The following is an 18666-nucleotide window of genomic DNA, read 5'->3' as shown; positions in this document are numbered from 1 at the left end:
ATCATTTTGACTTACAACCCATTTGGCTGTGTCAATCTTACCCCCCTCCAGCGTCTCGTACGGGTACGAGAAGAGACGCGACAAGTGATCAGGCAAAATGTTTTTGATACCAGGCAAATAAACCACGTTGAAATTGTAATCCAACAATGTATCGAGCCATTTGATCATCATGGGATTGGCATCTTTCTGGGTATGGAGGTAGACGAGGGTTTGTGATCGGTGTAAAGGGTAAAAGGGTTGCCCCAAAGAAACTTGTGGAATTTGTTGAAAGCAAAGACAATAGCTAGCAATTCCCGTTTCGTAACCGAGTAGTTGCGTTCCGATTTAGTTAAAGCACGAGCCATGAATCCCACAATGGTATTGCGGCCATTTTCCTTTTGATAAAGGACGGCGCCAATGCCATCATTAGAGGCATCAGTAGCAAGATGAAAAGGGAGTTTCAAGTTAACATGCTTCAACATCGGTGCATGTGATACAGAATATTTGATGTTAGCAAAGGCATTCTCGTGGGCTTTTGTCCATAAGCCTTTCAAGTCCCCAGCATGGCGTAAGGCATCAAGGCGAGCTGTCAAACGTGATACATTGGGAATGTGGTCCCTAAAGTAGTTGACGATGCCCAAAAACCTTTGGATATCCTTGCCAGTACGAGGAGAGGGCCATTCAAGGACATTAGTTACCTTGCGAGAATCCAGGGCACGACCTGCAGCTGACACGCGGAATCCCAAAAGGTATACTGCTTTTTGAGCAAAGTGACACTTATCCGGGTTAAGCAAAAGGTTGGCTTTGGTGAGCCTTTCTAGTGCTATGCGAACATGTTCGGTATGCTCTTGCATGGATTTGGAGGAAACCACGATGTCATCGACAAATGTAGTTACAAAAGGCAATCCTGTAAATAAGATCTGCATTACACGTTGGAATTTGGCTGAGATGGGTTTGAGACCAAAAGGACAGCCGACAAACATATACTGCTTGCCTGATGCTGATGTAAAAGTAGTCTTATGCCTATCCTTTTCGTGAATTTGGAATCTATGGAAAGCGCTTTTCAAGTCAAGTGTGCTGAAGACCGAAGAACCCGCTAACTGATCAAAGACAGTGCGTACGAGAGGAATAGGATGCCGGTCATCAGGCAAGTACTTGTTTATGTGTCGAGGATCGAGACATAAACGTACGCCTACTTTGTTACCTTTAGCATCTTTTTTGGGTGCAAATGTCAAAGGGCTGTTCCATCCGTTGTCGATGTTGGCAGGGACTTCGGTAATGATGCCTTCCTTTAACCAATCGGCTACGGTATCCTCGACAAGTTGTTGACGAGTGAGAGGGAATTCGTATTGCCTACGATAACATTTTGCATCCTTTGGTGTATCTAAAGTGATGATCGATTCAGGGATGTTGCAAAAGGTGCCAGGACGTATGTTGGCATTTTCATTTAAGATAGGTTGGATGGCATCCATAAAAGCTTGCATTTCCTCTGGTGATCCAGCAGGTGATGCATTCGGCTCAAATGGTGAGTCGTCCAATTCCTTATCCTCTGATTGCATTGGCTTCGTCCAAGACGTTGCCAAGCCAACATAGCCAATACCCATTTTATGCATTAGATCCCAGCCGATACTCATAGGGTGTTTACGAGCCAAGTTCATGACTTCAAAGCGATGTTGATACGACCTTCCATTATAAACAACATTCAAGGGGTCCGTGATACCAATACGTGGTGTACTCATCTCATTAGAAGCTAACCCAATAGTTCCTTGTACAGGATAAATCTTTAATGACAATCTTTTAACAAAATCTACATCGAGTGCGGAAAAGTTTGCACCTCCATCCACTAGTGCCATGATGTTGTGGCTTTCTATGGTAATGGGAGTTAGTACTTCATCCTTGTTTTCTCGATTAGACAATGTTTTGGACTTACAAGGCAAGGTGTCCATCTTGTCATCGGCGTCTTTGTTGACCTTGGCGGAGCGATTGAAAAACTGCTTTTTGCGTGGGTCAGGCTTACCAGTGGCAGCATAGTACTCAGAGCACTTATGGCCATGGCGCCATGTACGATTGCAGTAGTCGCAACGGTTGGTCGGCTTGTCACTTTCCTTGGTGGTGTGTTGTCGTTGATGATGTTGTTGTTGCTGCTGCTGCTTGTGGCCTTGATGCTTCTTGTTGGGGTTGCTGCTACCAGCTGCAGATGACTCTTCATGCTTCCGCTTACCGCTTCCACAATCCGAGAGCTTCAAAGTGCGCACCATTTCGAGAACCTTATCCAAATCGGATGGCATGCCCGTGCTGAATTGGTTGACAATAAAGGTGGTGGCCTTTTCATGATGCTTTGCTGATAGAGAAGAAAGAAAAATGATGACAAGTAACAAACCTGCAGGTGTTTGAGCTGACAAGCCAGCGTTGAGGCAACGTTGCTGAAACTCATCACAATACTCATCCAGGGCTTGGTTGCCTTGTTGCATAGCCAACACGTCAAGCATGGTGAGGATTCGTTGGAGATTGGTATCATACTTCTCTATAATGAGATTAGCAACCTTATCCCAAGTAACGTTTCCTTTCACTTCCTTTAGTCGATTCTTCAACCAAAGTTGCTGGGTGTCGGACAAGCAACAAAAAATGAGTCGCTCCCAATCCTTTTCAGCGGTCAAGCCATAACTACCCAATTCAGCCTCAAAGGCTCGGATGAAAGCTGCAGCTGTTGGATGAACAATGAGACGTGGATTCCATTTTACAGTACCTGGTAATTGAAGAGCAGGGAGATTCTTGGGTACAATCAATGCACGTTGGGATTCCCTTTGAGCCGAGGCGCGTTGTCTCTTGAGTGCTTCAATCTCTTCATGAGAATAGAACTCCACGTGCTGCGGGTGTTGCGCTTTCCACATGAGTCGCGACATTTCTAAATTGTCTTGCAACTGCTTGAGCTCATTCATCAAGGTATGTCTGGAGTGATGCTTAGAAATGATGGCCTGTGAATAAACCTTTTCCTTTTCTGCAACTTCGTCTTTCATATCTTTGTAAGCTATCTTGGCTAAATGCAAAGGGTCAGCATGGATGGAAGCAGCCGCCCCATTAGGCATTGCCGTGACAGGCTGAGAAGCAGGCTGCGTAGGTACCTCAGCCGATTGATCCTGCAACACAGGGACCGTAGGCTCTTGGCCATTAGGTATGGTTGGGATTGGTTGGCTATTAGGCAACGCGATGCCCGAATCGTTGGTAGCAGGTGTAGCCATAGCCATGGTCTGTTGACCGTTTGGCAAGGCAAAGTGCTGAAACTCATTCATCATTTCCGCGATCGAATGATCATTCGGTTCCGAAGCGAGTGATTGCAAATCAGGGTTGTTATTAAGAGGACTAACAGGTGGATCAAGCTCCATTGCTCCTGCGTCGTGATAGGGGAGTTGAGAGAAAAGGGATTGAGTGGACATAGTGGTAAGAGTGGAGAAGGTGTTGTTGGTAGCCTTGGTGGTGGTAGAGTTAGGGGTAGACATTGTGATAATTCACTGTAAAAAATGTGGTGGCAAAAGAGCTTATGAAAGTGTGTGTGTGTGTGAAACAAGAAAAGAAGTAAAGAGTCAAGAAAATACAGTGAGAATCTGACAGGGGTCAAATGTTTATTCGTGTCTCTTATTTATACTATCAAAGACGGAGTCACATTGCTGAGATAAGATCCTGTGTATCCATCCAGATACCACACTGTTGGAAGGGGTACAATGGTCTCGCACGTATTCCTGGCAAACACTACCGCCATGAGACTGTCAACCACGCCAAGGAGTTCAAGACTGCAGCTGGTGTTCATACAGTACATTGCAGTGAAAGTTGAACACGAAGAAAGAATTTTGGTAGATGAAGCTGTTTTTTCGGTGACGAGAGATTTATTGTTGGATGTTGGGGAACAAGCTCGTTTATTTTGGAGGGTGACAAGATAATGTTGGTGGATGATCGTGTTAAAGATGGTGGGTGGAGAAGTAATCTTGGTTGGCGGGCGTCGCAATGTTGGCGGCGAAGTGAAATAAAGATGGCGGGTGGAGGAATAATTTTGATTGGCAGGCGCGTAATGTTGGTGGGCTGGGAAATAAAAATGGTGGAGGGTGAAGTAATTTTGGTTCACGGATGTCGTATTGTTGGTGGGTTGGAAAGAGAATGATGGAGGTGGTAGGAATCAAGATGGTGAGGGAAGGAGATAATATGAAGGGTGAGGATAACGATGGATGCTAAGAATAATATGGGTGAGCAACTAGCAAACATGTTGTATGCATGATCCAGAAGGTCCGCTTGGCCACACATAAAAAGTTGGATCCCTCACATGCACTGCTTGTGCTCCTCTTCCTTTTACCATCTTGTTCCGCTTCCCCATCTTGCAAGCGGCATTCAATTTAGTCATTGCTGTGGATTGGGTGACATACTACATGTGTTGGAAAGGCATTATTGCAGAGTACACAGGCGATAAGGAAGTTTGCGAAAGACGTGCTGTTGTGTTTGTGTTGCTAACGCGAACCTTTTTCCTCTTCTTACGGATAACAACAATCAACAACATTGTCATTACACACGTTGAACACGGCATAGCATGACAAGGTACTATGGCAGGGTTATGTGGAAGTCGACTAGCACAGCCAGCGAGTGAGTTGGATGTGACAGTATACCAGGGCGAGCTGGTTTCGTTTTGCATATCAGTTTGTTGCACGATTAACAACAAGACACACACGATCTACCATCACCATGGGAAATGAGATATAGTACTACACATGTAGAATCACGCATTTGGATGTTGGATGCCAATAAATGGTTCAGAGGTGATCCACGATGGATCGGATTGCTACCAAGTTATGATACATGATGGCATATGGTAATACATGGATCATGGGTGACGGTTGGAAGATGGCTAGACTACACGATAGCAACGAGCTTTTTAGATGCTTCATCATTATCCTCTCACCCTTCATATTATCTCCTTCTCGCACCATCTTTATTTCTCCCACCACCATCATTCCTCTTGCCAACCCACCAACAATACGACACCCGTCAACCAAAATTACTTCACCCTCCACCATTTTTATTTCCCAACCGACCAACATTACGCGCCCGCCAATCAAAATTATTCCTCCACCCGCCATCTTTATTTCACTCGCCGCCATTGTTCTTCTGCCGGCCCACCAACATTGCGACACCCGCCAACCAAGATTACTTCTCCACCCACCATCTTCAATACAACCACCCACCAACATCATCTCGTCGCCCTCCAAAATAAAAGTGCTTGTTCACCAAAATTGCTTTGCCAACATCCAACAATAAATCTCTCGTCACCAAAATTCTCTTTTCATGTTCAACTTTCACTGCAATCTACTGTACAAATACCATCGAAGGTATGTAAAGTAATACATATAATCATGATCTTGTTGTTATATGCTAATAATTGGTCATATGATTTAGGAACCTGGAATGGCATCAAGTCCATTATTAAGGCCCGCCACAGAACAGCTCCGATCATGAAGTATCGTCTTACCGAGTTCATTTTCCGTCGCAAGCATGCTGGGGACCTCTGGGGTGGCATTATCAAGGCATTAAAAGAAGTATCCTTTGACAAGGTTACTTCTTCGGATGATATAGATGAATAATTCATCTATACAGAGGTCAAACGGGAACGTAGCGATTTGGATCACGATGATTCGGAGTTCAATGGTAAGTGAACGGACTTGAAAATCTATAATGATTAGCTAAGTCAATGACTAGATAATACGCAATGGGAAACCGATACCGAGGATGATGATGACACATCACGTGAATACACAGCTGACTCTCATAGAAAACGCCCTAGAGGCCAATAAACGAAGTCCATAGACATTTATTTGTTCTACTAAGTACATTGCAGTCACGTTAGAAGCAGTAATGGAATAGATTAAAAGTTGCTGCATATATGATTCATTAAAAAAGAAACGATCATAGCTCGCAATCTAGCGGTCGTCGGACTTTCGGGATTGCACCAGCGTATTTGGAGCACCTCGAAGAACATAGTAAGTAATCATAGCCTCGTTACGGCAACATTTTCCCCCACTTGGCAGAAGCAGGCTCTCGACTTAGTAAAAATCCACCCAATTTGGGTAGTTTTTCCCTCATAACACAGGCGCATTTGATTCGATTAAGTTCGGACCTTTTTTTCCCAGATTTGGTATTGCGGCCTCCATATGTGAACAAATTTTGCGGAACATCGGAGTATGGTTTTTACATCGTATGCCAATATGGCCAATTTAGTAAAAAGGAGACGTTTTTATTTCGGCGATTTCTTGCCAATCAGACGTCGGAGATACACATGGTTAGCAGCAACGAATTGTAGAGGTCCGAATGTATATATCGGTAAGGTTTTATGAAGAACTACCGACATTCACAAGTTTTTGCAGTGTGTAGAAATGTGGTCCCCTATCTCTTCATTCAACCAATCTTTTTTCGGGGCCAGTGTTAAAGGGCTATTCCAACGGACGTCCTTATATCACCCCTAGTTAGTGGCGACTTTGAAAAAATCTCCGATTTTGAAGCCCCCACTTGAAAATCGACTAAGTCAGCACGCTCAAAACCCCCAACAGCGTATTCTTCTTCACACCATTCTTTATTCTTCTTACACAACTACTCTATACATGTCCTCCAACCCTTCTTTGGCTTCTTGTCACCACTCCAACTTCGCCATCGTCGCCATTGTCAGCTTCTGAAACTACCAATCTTTCAGCATCGCGAGCTCTTCGCTGGCTTCTTGTCAACACCAGACCTTCTGAAAGGCTACTCTCACCACTCGACACAACCGACACGTCAGAAGCCTCTTCACCACTATTGCCATGCACTTCAGATGACACATGCTGGTCACCTTCATTGCCTCCATCTACTTCACACGCAACTTGTTCGTCGCCATCTTCAGAATCTTCACCGTCAGAGTCGACGCGTAAATCCAAGCCAAAGGTACACAAAAGCGCCATAGCATGGAACTTGGATGCTAAATGACCTATCACTTTACGGTGTTGAACAAGCGCATCTAGGGCATATTGTCGTGCATTAAGACGTTCATCTGGATCAAGCTCATAAAAGGTTTCCTTGCAAAACACTCCAACCGATTCTTCAAACAAGGCATGATCGACAACTTGAACTCCAACGTCATACATTATCGCCTCGACCAATGGCCAGCTGTGTCGTTCAGGATTGAATCGCCAAGATTGTTGCTCAACATCAGTGAGTAATGTAAGTATGTCGTCGCAAGCGTCTTGAGCAATCTTTTCAGCTAACGCCACGTCATCTACAGCATCCGATGCCATCTCCTCACCACGGCGAATCCATGCTTTTTTATTCTTGCGTTGCTTAATGGCTTCTTTTTTCTCCCGGTAATATTGCCGCTGGTAAGCACGACGCTCGGCTGTTGTTCGTAATGGAGCAGGGCCTTTGCGGTCAGGAGGTAAGTTGGGATTATGGTGCTTGCGGAAATGCTTGTTCAATGCATTCTTCGATTGGTAGGTCTTGGGGCATTGGGGGCAACTATGAATCAAATGGAAAATCAGTATTGAGTATCATGGGTGATGGGGAAAAGCTTACACGTGAGAAGAGGTCATGAAGGTAACTTGTTGATTGGATGATGGTTTGGTTTCTTCAAATGCTGCTTTTTATATTTTCAGGTCTGGAACGCTGCTGTATTCCTCGCTGCTGCCGCTACGTCCACATACAGCATCTTGCCTGGTATTGTCCTTTGTCGATTATAGAACTACGTTAGGATAGGAAATCATTATACACTTTTAATTAAAATGCCACATGCAAACACGTTACTTTTATTGATGATGCACAGATTTGCTTTGACAAAGATACAATGTATACATGCCATCTCGCATTTAGAGTCTATGGTAAAACTACAGCCTTGAAGTAATGCAGCTCTTGGTCACATAGTATGGGTCGATGATAATGTTGGAGGATACCTTGTTGAATAACGCAAACCTAGAGTACTCTTGGTTGAAAAAGTTAAACAAGGAGTACTCCTGGTTGACAAAGTTAAAGTAGGAGTACTCTTGGTTGACAAAGTTAAAGTAGGAGTACTCCTGGTTGACAAAATTAAAGTACGAGTACTCCTGGTTGACAAAACTAAACCAAGAGTCATCCAATTCTCATCACGGCAATGGGACGCAAGCATGGCAAAACCCCACAGTACAGCATAATACGATCATGTCCTTTGCTATGATTGGTACTTTTACATGTATCTATTCGCCTTATGCATGCTCCAATGATGTATGAAATTATTCATCATAATGCTTGATGTATGAAAGACGTACATGTCCATGAACGCACCCACAATTCATTTCTGCAGCGTGCAATGAAGCATGCTGTGTGTAGCGTCGGTAGGTGCACCCCATGCGTATAATTCATTTCTGTAATGTGGGTGATGCATCATGCATAATGCATGCACGATGAACGCTTGCCACCACGTATTCAAAATTAATTGCTGCAATGCGAAATAGTGCACGCTACATTACATACACGCCATGGTGCGGTACAACTAAGGTACGATATGGATTCATGAACGATGCACTAAAATACACTCAAGGCGCATGTCGTAGATAACGCATTAAGGTAAATTGATACGCTTGATGATGTATGACTTAATAGGACTATTAGGCGGCAAAGGACAACCTTTATATATAAGCAGGTAAAATGCTTCGTCGGATTGTCATACCAATTTTGACATTACCCTTACTCATTGCTACTATCATCATGTCTCAAAACCAAGCCGACTCCATCATCTACGACAACGAGGTTGAAAACGCTATCGACCATGACCCCATCGATATCGAAGCCGCTCACCAACGTTATCGAGATGATCGTATCCTTCCACCATCTACAATCCAGGATTCAGATACTGTGCAAGGCGAACGCTTCTTCAAGCATCAAAAACGTGGTGAAGTTTGTGTCGTACAAGTCAAACGAAGCTGTTGGAAGCAATGGGTCAATGACCTCGACAAGGTTATCCATGTCAAGTGGATTCACAAGAACGATTATCTTCTTGAGGCTCAACGCCAGAGATCGATGAAAGGTAAGGATAACTACACTTTATGATATAATTTTATACAGCGTGTAACTAACAATAGCTATGAATGTAGAAGCTCGGTCAGCTTGTTCTGGTAGCCGCTCTCAAAGCAAGAAACGTAAAGTTGACAAGTTGTTGGTGTCACAAGTGTATGAATGCAATCGTAGTGGCAAGCCTCAAGAACGCAAGGATCAGCCAAAGAAGAATGAGCGAACTTCACTCATTGAGTCCAAAAAAGTGGAGTGTACCGCCAAGTTATGGGTGACATGCAAAGAAAGTAATCCCGAATGGGTATCCATCATGTACAACACACATCATCAGAATCATCAACCAGGTTCCATGGAGGATATTCGATACATGCCTAAATCCCAAGAGCTCGTCGATGCTATTGTGCAAAGGCTTTCAGAAGGGCAGACCGTGCGTGCTGTAAGGGATTACTTTCGACGTTTTCCTATAACACAAGACTTGAAAAGCCGAGATGCGTACATTATCACGGACGATGTGTATAACGAATTCATCAAGTTGCAGAGCCAGGCTGCACATCGACACAACGATGAACATGAGTCGGCTAAGGTGTGGGTCAAAGAGCTCACAGGTACGTGGTATTTATTTGTTGGATTTATATTTGGATGCTAACGTATATACATAGACAACGGGCATTTTGCCTACTACAGTGAATTGGACGACAACAAGTTTGCTGTATGCATCTCGACAAAGTGGCAACGGGGGTTCTTTGCTGAAGCTCGTGGTGTATGCCTTGATGCTACTCATGATGTCACTGGCAAGAATGTGATCATGTATACCATCGTCACCCAACATCAAGACACATGGCGTGGTTTTCCCATAGCTTACCTCATCACGGACTCTCAAGCCTCTCCTGTACTTACCTCATGGCTCCAAAACCTGCGTCAAAAAGGGCTGAAGCCGAAATCCGTAACCATCGACTGCAGCTTGGCAGAGGATAAAGCCTTGCGGGATGCATGGGCAATCGCGTCAATATCAAGTTTTGCGCCTGGCATGTAGCTCGTGCATGGAGTAACAACATATCGTTGATCCATTCATCCACCAAAGCTGAGACCAAAAAGATGCGTGAACGTGCGAGAGACGAGATGAAGAAGATGATGTGGGTTAAAGACCGTGCCGATTTTGCCAAGTTGCTGGGGAAGTTCTTGAAGGATTGGAAGCATCAAAAGGAGTTCATGGATTACTTCAAGAGAAACTGGGGACCTGGAACTAAAAGATCACCAATGCGTTGGGCCAAGAGCTACCACCCTCGTGAATTCGACAGCATGGACACCAACAACTACGTCGAAAGTTGGCACAACCAGCTTAAATCAGTGTACTTGAATCGCCATCCATCCGACGCCTTGATACCTTGATCCATAAGCTGGTGGAGGAGATCAATGTCGACTTACAACATGAGCTGCAGACCCAATTAATGGAGATAGGCCGTATGAACAAGAAAGCTCGATACATCTGTGAGCAGCGCAACAAGGCGAAGGTTGCTGTAGAAAACATGGCCGGTAAGATGATATGCATCGATCGTGGCAAGGGTGACCTATCGCTAACTCACGAAACTGGTAGATGGTGCAAGCCTGATTCAAAGCGCACAAGGGAATACATTCGTGGTGTCGTCGTTTCAGATGGAGGGTGATTCGTACAATGTAAGCTAAATACGAGGCGTGTTAATTCTCTTGCTCAATGGACGTTGCCATTACCTAGATTGTTTGCGAGAAAGACAGGACAACGTGTACGTGTATATATTACGAGGAGATAAAGCCGTTGCCATGCAAGCACATTTTCCTGGTGAGCTTTTACCACCGCATCAATATCAAGCCACCGAAAAACTTTTCTCGTTCCCACGCTGCTGCCAGCTCATCATCCACACACTCAAGAGTTGCTAATGATGGTCCCAGTCAACATGATGTACCTGAAGCTCCAAGCATAGGCCCTACACAAGAGGATGCCAGAAAGTTGTCTCTTAACTTGACCCGTGTGCTGGAGAGAAAGAAGGCACCAGCAGAAGAATACAAGTACGTGTGCCAGGAGATTGAAAGGTTGATAAAGCATTATGACGATGCTTCATACATACCTGCCAATAGTAGATTTAGACGGCAATAAACGTTCTTTTGTGTCATTCATGCAGCTGGTTTATTATGCAAGGAGGTATTCATCCAAATTTTTTCTAAGTGCCGCTGGAGGGTTCGGAGATTGTTTCAAAGTCGCCACTAACTAGGGGTGATATAAGGACGTCCCTATTCCAACGGTTATCTGCATCTGCTGGTACCTCGGTTATAGTGCCCTCACTCAACCATTTATTAATAGCTTCTTGCACAATAGGCCGTTGTTCATAAGCGATCATGTATTGTCTACGATAGCATACAACATTTTCAGGGGTAGGTATAGCAATGACAGCCTCGGGGAAAGGACACAAAGCGTCCTTGGGTATGTGGCTATTCCTTTTTAAGCTAGGCTCTATGAGCTGGCTGAAGGTTTCTTGCTCCTCTTTCGTTCCGGCGGGTGCTTTCATTGGGAATTGGCTCATCGTTTACTTCCTTTTCGCTTTCTTCTTCGATCGCGTCCTTCCAAGTAAATGCCAACCCCGTATAGCCAATGCCGAAATCAGCAAAGAGGTCTTTTCCAATACTAGCAACCTTGCCGTTGGCAAGGTTCATTACTTCCAACTGGCGCTTTATATGACGACCGTTATACCAGATATCCAAAGGACGCGTAAGCCCAATACGACGCACTTGTTTATCAGCCGCTGCTAATTGAATGAATCCCTTTACACATGAATACTTTATTTTATGCTTTGTACAGAACGAACTATCGATAGCCGAGAAGTTGGCACCATCATCAAGTAGTGCATGTATCCTTTGGCTCTCTATCGTTACAGGTATCAGCAATTCATCCTTTACGTCATGGCTAAATTTTGCCGACGTACAAGGTAGGGAGTCATCTATGTCATCATTGACAATGGTGGCACTTCTGTTTATCTTTTTGGCTGGTGGCAAACCCGGTAGGGGAGCCAAGCCTTTGGCCTCTCTGAATTCATTGCAACGGTGATTGCTATTCTCACGAGGACGGCCACAAAAGTCACAGGGTTTGATTGGTTTCTTGATGTTGGGCTTGTCTTTGTCTTGATGAGCTGGGCGTGATACACGCTTGGCTGGTAGCATGTCAACGTCTTCATCGTCCCTTTGTCGCTTCTCGCCATCCGAGTCATGTAATTGTAATCCAGCAAGGTATTCCACAATGGCCTCAAGCTTTTGGGTCTTCAAGTAATTTGGTCCGAACTTGACATTGCATAGGTTTTGTGCTTGCGTTTTTTATCCAAGGAGCAGAGGAGGACGACAATCATGACTTGATCGAATTGGTCAAATTCTGCTTCGATACATCTTTGGTAAAATCGGCGCACATAGGTGGCAATCTTCTCTCCTTTCTTCTGCTTCATATGAACGCATGCTTCTTTGCCTCTTAGTTGTTGTTCGGGTGTGTCGTATTTTCGTACAAGCTTGGTTCTGATCTCCTGCCAGTTGCAATGTTCATCTTCTTCCAATACACCATCCAGCCACAGGTTTTGGGCATCGTTAAGACACTTTGGGAGCAAACGATTCCAATGCTTTCTTACATCAAGACCACAGGATTTGAGTTCTTTTGTAAAAGCACGGAGAAACATTTCAGCAGATAAGTGTACCGCCTTGTTGGGATGCCATTTGTCCGAACCGACAACTTGTAATACGGGTAGATCCTTTGGCACGTAGTGATCTTCCTTGCTTGATCCTTCTGAATTGCGACATGCCAAGTTGAATTGTCGATTGCATTGTTCAATTTCATCCCATGTATAGAATTCCAAGCGTGTAGGGTATCTTTTCTTGCACGCTTCCCGATACTTGTCAACGCGTTCTTGGGCAGCCGTGAGATTATCCAATGCGCTCTCTTGTCCTTGTTCATCTTGCTCTTGTACTGCTATATTGAATTCTTGTTCCCTTTGAAGGCACTTGAGCTTTAAGTCTTCGAGCGTGTTTATAGCGAGTCTTTCCGGAGATGGTGGACTGGTTACCATAGCATCATGCGTTACCGCCTCTGCTTCATTGGCTTCCTTATCTTTGTCCATTTTCTCACCACGGATTGACAAACGCTCCATCTCTCGGACTGGGCTCTCACGTGATTCTTCTTGAGGGTGTGGGCTTTGCGAGCTCCGATCTTGTTCTGATTGTGGCATCGAGGGTATTCACCGTAAAAAAATGTGATGTGCTCAAAATAAAGGATAACAAATGAATACGGTGAGACCGTGTATATGATTGATGCCTTTATTCATGGGATTATGGGTAGTCTTCTATACTTTTTCATAATGGTTGATGTAACAAATCATATTCCCTTTTTTGGATGTAAGCCTTCTTGATTTACCACTGGACACCACACTTTGAATCAGTATTGTATCCTGGAAGAACGCTCACTATAGATGAATCAATGAATCAATGGCTTGGTAAGGTATCAGTCTAACACCATCAAGAACAAATCAAAGCCGCATCCAATTGGTCAAGAGTACAAGACGATAGCCGATGCTCAGACAAAGATTACGCTTCGCCTTGATATTAGCGAAAAAGATGACAGCAATAAGAAGTTTTCGGACCATGGTAAAGTCCCTGGATGCATGTTACGTCTTTCAGAGCCTTGGTTTGCCTCTGGACGTACAATTATTGCCGATTCTTATTTTGGATCCCCAGCTTCAGCTGCAACCTTGTATCAGAGAGGATTGTATTCTATTTTGGCAATCAAGAAGCGACGATATTGGCCAAAGAATGTCCCAAAAGACCTGCTTGACAACTTGCCTGAATCATCCGGATCCCATGTGTGCAAGGTAGGTGAGGTGGATGAAGTTCGGATGTTCACTGCTGCATTGAGAGATCGTCGACCTCAGTGCGTAGTTAGTACATGCAGCACGACGTTGCCTGCTTCTTTTGTTACGCATACTGTACAGGTCAATGGTAGAAGCGAGCGTGTAAGGTCTCAGCGTGCTGCAGTGTTTGACGAATATGGCAACTCGTTTGGCGCTATCGATGCAAACAACAACGTCCGTGACAACATGACCTCGTATCACGATGTCATGCGCACTCACAAGTGGGAGCATCGCTCATTCGCTTTCTTTTGGGCACTTGCTGAAGCCAATGCGTTTTTGGCATGGAGAGCGTTTGGCCCTGATGAGCTTCGCAACATGGATTATTGCGACTTCCGTGAGCGTCTTGCTCATGAAATATTGGTCGCATACACCAATACAGACAACGCCAATGCTCAACTTGATAAGACATCGCCATGTAATATAACGTCACGCCATAAACTTGTAAACCTACCTTCGCTTGGCAAGACTCAATATCCACAGAGAAAATGCACGGGGTGTGAAAAAAGGCCTCGGACCTTTTGCATCTGCAACAACATGAGGTATTGTGATAGTTGCTATGATGTACATAGAGATGAATGCTGATGATCGAAAATAAATGTAGAAGTACTAGATTCATATACGTTTTTTTCACGCCATTTGCTCACTAGTTTCATAAGTGATATACCCATTCAAACAGGAACTAGATCTAGTCGCGAAATTTTTCTGTCAGACCTCCCTGACGATGGCTTATCGCACAACACAACCACTCCATGATTCAGCTCCAAATTTTTATAGCACATAGTGAAGAGGTGATACTTCAATGTATTGAAATTACAGACGTTACTCATTCATAGGTAGCCAGCAATGACACTTTCAAGAGGAACTGGATCTAGTCGCGGGACTTAAAATATAACAGTTAACGAATGACAAATCGAAAATGGAGAACATGGGGACGGGTGATTGACAGCGGGAGGAATAGGAATCAAAATGATAACAGCAGCAATAAAAATGATAACAGCAATAATTAAAGAGCTGGGGAGGTGTAACGAAAATGACGTGTGATAAAGGCGTGTGATAGAGATAAAGAGGTTGATAACAGCGATTCAAAGATTACATAAAATAAAGAAGGGTCGAGGTGAAGGTCGAGATCATGTGATTCAAAAGGAAGAGGTCGAGGTCATGTGATTCGAGAGGGAGAAGTCGAGGTGATGTGATGGGAGCATGCGTCGAGCAGGTCACGTGTGAGAAGGAAGAGGGGGAAAAAGGTCTAGACCGTCACCTTTTTGCCCAAAGATGGAAGGTGAGGCCTATATATATCTGGCCGGGCATGTCAAATGCCCCTTTCAGGCCGAACCTACCACCTTTTTCTTTCGCCTTCCTTTCTTCAACCTTGACGCCAACATTCGACCACGCTTGAAATTGCCTTGCCAAACTGCTTGCTTGAACATCGGGCACCATACTGTGTCTTCTTATCAAAGGTGTCAAATTGTCACCATGAACGGCACCAGTAAGTCGTCGTGCGTTTGGTCCTTCCAAGTGGTATGTGCCATTCTTGCAACCCCGTTATATCCCCCCGATTTTCAACTTTGAAAATTGTCCGCCTTTTCAGTCTCCAGCTTATTTTCTCTTCTCCATTCCTCTTTTCAACGTGCCCATCTCGACCGTGTTCTGCCAATCGACAACCTCCGTGCAATTCACCTACTTCTTGCCATCATGTCAAGCCCACAATTAAGTTCATCCGGTACGTTTTGGCTCCATGGCAACGTAATGGGGTGCCAACTGCTTGTTCACTCTATTACAGCACACGCTTACTTGACACCACACACACCCCGTTATTCACACAATACACCCACTCGCTCTTTTTCACCACCTTCAGTCGTCTCAATGTCAATCGTGAACGCTTCCATTAGCTTCTCCATCGCCGTGTCGTCATGAATCTCCTTGTTTATTATACCAAGCTTGCCCTGAAGGTTTATTGTATCCACGCAACAGCACATTGTATATACTAGCACCTTTGTTGTCATACAGCAACATGTATACCAGCAGTCTCTGACACTCGAAGGAACGCCTGTGCATTGTATAATGCATAACCTTCGTTTCGTGTAAGGATGGTAAAGTAACTTTTGATAAGGCATGGATTAAGCGCTGAGTAAACATGGCTAATGATATCTTTTATTTCCTAGTGCGTGTTTTCTTTCGTTGATGTTGGGTGGGAAGTCTAGCGTTTGGAGGTAAGATGGATGATTGCTGCATTTTGGAATGGACATCTTCAAGTTGATTCACGATCTCGAGGAGTTTGTCATCGGGAATTGTCGATTGCTCAAAGGTGCGTTTGATTTTGCTCATCACTGCCTTCATGGAATCACGAGGAGAAACTTGAGGAGTGTCATTGGAGCTTGAAGCAGTGGAAGAGGAAGGGTGCAAAGATGATGACAAGGATGTTTCGTCACTGCGATTGGATGTTGCAAGAGGTAAAGGAGAGGAAGGTGGTGCGCTTGGATTCAAGGGAATACTGACACGCTCTGGTTTATGATTATTTTCCACGGCATAATCAGGATCCCAGCGAGCAAGAAGGAACATGTGCTTGCATGACAGAAATTCGAAAGTGTATGCTGGGCAAGAGCAGGATGTTACTTTCTTGGCATTTGAGGCTTCATCAAACTCCACGGTTACCTGTCATAGAATCATTAGCATGGATAGTCGTTAAAATAAAGAGAAATAAAGATAACCAATTGCTTTAATTACCGTATAACACACGCCATCAAGACTAAAGCTTTCGACTGTAAATGCTTTTTGGTTCGTTCGACTTGACTGGATCATACGACTAAGCGCAACATCAGAAACTTTCTCTGCCATTTCAACTGCTTCTTTTTCCTTCTGCAGCATATGGCGTTGGACATTGGTCAATTGGCCATTTCGCGCAGCACGTCGTTTCACCTCTGAGGCCATGTCAAGTTCCACTTCTTCAACAAGTGTATAAATGAGGAAGTCGATACGTCGTGGATGCTTGCGATTGAGGTACACGGTCTTCAGCTGGTTATGCCATGACTCAACATAGTTGTTTGTCAACATGTTGGTGTACACAGCTGCATGATAACATCTTGCCCATCTTGGATATTTATCCTCGGCCATCCATTGCTTCTCAAAATAGGTGACGAACGCAGACTGATGCTTCGACCATGTTGTCTTGAATGTTTCCCACTTGTTGAAAAACTCATTGCGGTCTTGCTCCCACATCAAAGCCTTCATTTCATCCCGCATCTTTTGCATTTCTACATGCTTACGTTCAACCTTATTCTGTGCACGTCCCCATTCCACTGCCTTGTCAACCAGTTGGTTCATCCACGCCCGTTGCACGTGCCACGTACAATACTGAATGCGACAATTATTACCCCAACCCGTTTGGATAGCCTTAACTTCACCAAGATCGCAGTCAATCGTGATAATCTTAGGCGATGCACCTGCTCCAGCCATACGTTCAAGCCATTTGGTAATAGGATAAGCGGACTTGTCGTTCGTAAACAGGTATGCCACAGGGATGCCTCGATCAGCCAAATGATGACGTACTATAATTGTGTATAACAATGCATTGGGATCTGGTCCCATATGATGCGTAGCATCCATGGACCAGTTGTCGCTCTTGATTAGCTCATCTTTTTGCCACGTGGAACAGAATCCAAAGGCATAGTGAGAGGAATCATCATCGGCAATACGCCATACAGTGTATTCACGTGCCTCAAGATCATCTAACCAGCGAGCAACCGAAACATCATCATCCTTATCCTTCTGGGTACGGCCATTATGCCATTTGCGATATATGTGTGCAATGGCTTCGGTACGGACTTGCGAATCAACGTGCCGTATAGGTTTTGTCAATGAATCACGGTTCAGCTTCATACGAATTTGACGCCTTGTCACGCCTTCACCATTCTGCAACATTGCAAGGATGCATTCTTCAACCCGTTTTGATGTTGGGAGATACTCAATCTCTTCAGGATCCCCTGGCGTATGCGTATCATGACCCGCACCTCTTTTGACAAATGCGATATCCGGTATCTCAAGATAAAATCGCACTTTCAAACGAGCATGGCAGTTCTTCTTCTTGGATGGTCTCACAATGTTGCGTCTATCGATCGTATCATCCTCAGGCTTCCACAAGCGAATTCGTTTATCATTTGCTCGATGGCACTCATAATAATGGCTCTCGTACACACGAAATTCAAGCTTGCGGGTCCTTGGGCCAGAAACGTCACCATCATCATCATCAGCATGGTCGGGATCATGTTTCTCAGCTACCGCATTCTTGCATAAATTCCATGTTTCATGTTCAATCACGGCACACGACATTACCTTTTATAGGAGTTTTCTCAGGGTCGACCCCTTTGCTTTTATAAACCCACACTTCACCTTCCGATGCATAAATCCTGTCAATGTCATCCTTGACGTTTTTGGCATTGACTTCGATCCAACCGTTCCTTTTAAGAGACTCTCGAAGTTGAACAGCTTTTTCAGCAACAACAACCTGGGCTTGTGTCTCGTTGCCAATGTCGTCCCCATTAGTCGAGGTGGAATCAGAACCAGAATCGCTGACAAGATCGATTACTTCAGGGTGCATGCTGGAATCGCAAGAAAACAAGTAGAAGCAAAAATATTTTCATCGGCAGAGCCACTTGCACTTTTTGTAACCAACACCTTCCACAAGTACATAATATACCCAGTATCGCTTTCCATATTATCCTTTGACTATGATATA

At 44.4% G+C, this 18666-nt stretch overlaps 6 protein-coding genes across 6 annotated transcripts; 3 read left to right on the top strand and 3 right to left on the bottom strand.

The window, feature by feature from the left end:
• Positions 1–167: 167 nt before the first annotated feature.
• On the bottom strand, positions 168–3413 carry O0I10_012559 (uncharacterized protein; the record flags this gene model as incomplete). The annotated part of the gene is made up of 1 exon (XM_058492452.1): positions 168–3413. The coding sequence occupies one exon, from the start codon at positions 3411–3413 to the stop codon at positions 168–170; it is 3246 nt and encodes a 1081-aa protein (XP_058336780.1).
• A 2058-nt stretch (positions 3414–5471) lies between these two features.
• O0I10_012558 (uncharacterized protein) lies at positions 5472–5810 on the top strand (the record flags this gene model as incomplete). The annotated part of the gene is made up of 3 exons (XM_058492451.1): positions 5472–5570; positions 5616–5664; positions 5716–5810. 3 exons carry the CDS (start codon positions 5472–5474, stop codon positions 5808–5810), a joined length of 243 nt encoding a protein of 80 aa, XP_058336779.1.
• A 798-nt stretch (positions 5811–6608) lies between these two features.
• O0I10_012557 (uncharacterized protein) lies at positions 6609–7571 on the bottom strand (the record flags this gene model as incomplete). The annotated part of the gene is made up of 2 exons (XM_058492450.1): positions 6609–7497; positions 7555–7571. 2 exons carry the CDS (start codon positions 7569–7571, stop codon positions 6609–6611), a joined length of 906 nt encoding a protein of 301 aa, XP_058336778.1.
• A 1147-nt stretch (positions 7572–8718) lies between these two features.
• On the top strand, positions 8719–10054 carry O0I10_012556 (uncharacterized protein; the record flags this gene model as incomplete). Its single annotated transcript, XM_058492449.1, has 3 exons — positions 8719–9037; positions 9105–9626; positions 9681–10054. 3 exons carry the CDS (start codon positions 8719–8721, stop codon positions 10052–10054), a joined length of 1215 nt encoding a protein of 404 aa, XP_058336777.1.
• Positions 10055–11499: 1445 nt separating this feature from the next.
• On the bottom strand, positions 11500–13256 carry O0I10_012555 (uncharacterized protein; the record flags this gene model as incomplete). The annotated part of the gene is made up of 2 exons (XM_058492448.1): positions 11500–12327; positions 12384–13256. 2 exons carry the CDS (start codon positions 13254–13256, stop codon positions 11500–11502), a joined length of 1701 nt encoding a protein of 566 aa, XP_058336776.1.
• A 129-nt stretch (positions 13257–13385) lies between these two features.
• On the top strand, positions 13386–14472 carry O0I10_012554 (uncharacterized protein; the record flags this gene model as incomplete). Its single annotated transcript, XM_058492447.1, has 3 exons — positions 13386–13394; positions 13533–14349; positions 14441–14472. The coding sequence occupies 3 exons, from the start codon at positions 13386–13388 to the stop codon at positions 14470–14472; spliced, it is 858 nt and encodes a 285-aa protein (XP_058336775.1).
• Between the last annotated feature and the right edge of the window lie 4194 nt (positions 14473–18666).

This window comes from Lichtheimia ornata (assembly GCF_029851405.1).
Source record: "Lichtheimia ornata isolate CBS 291.66 chromosome Unknown scaffold00135, whole genome shotgun sequence".
NCBI lineage: Eukaryota > Fungi > Mucoromycota > Mucoromycetes > Mucorales > Lichtheimiaceae > Lichtheimia > Lichtheimia ornata.
The sequence above is the reverse complement of the archived record's forward strand: the minus strand, read 5'-3'. Positions and strand labels throughout refer to the sequence as shown.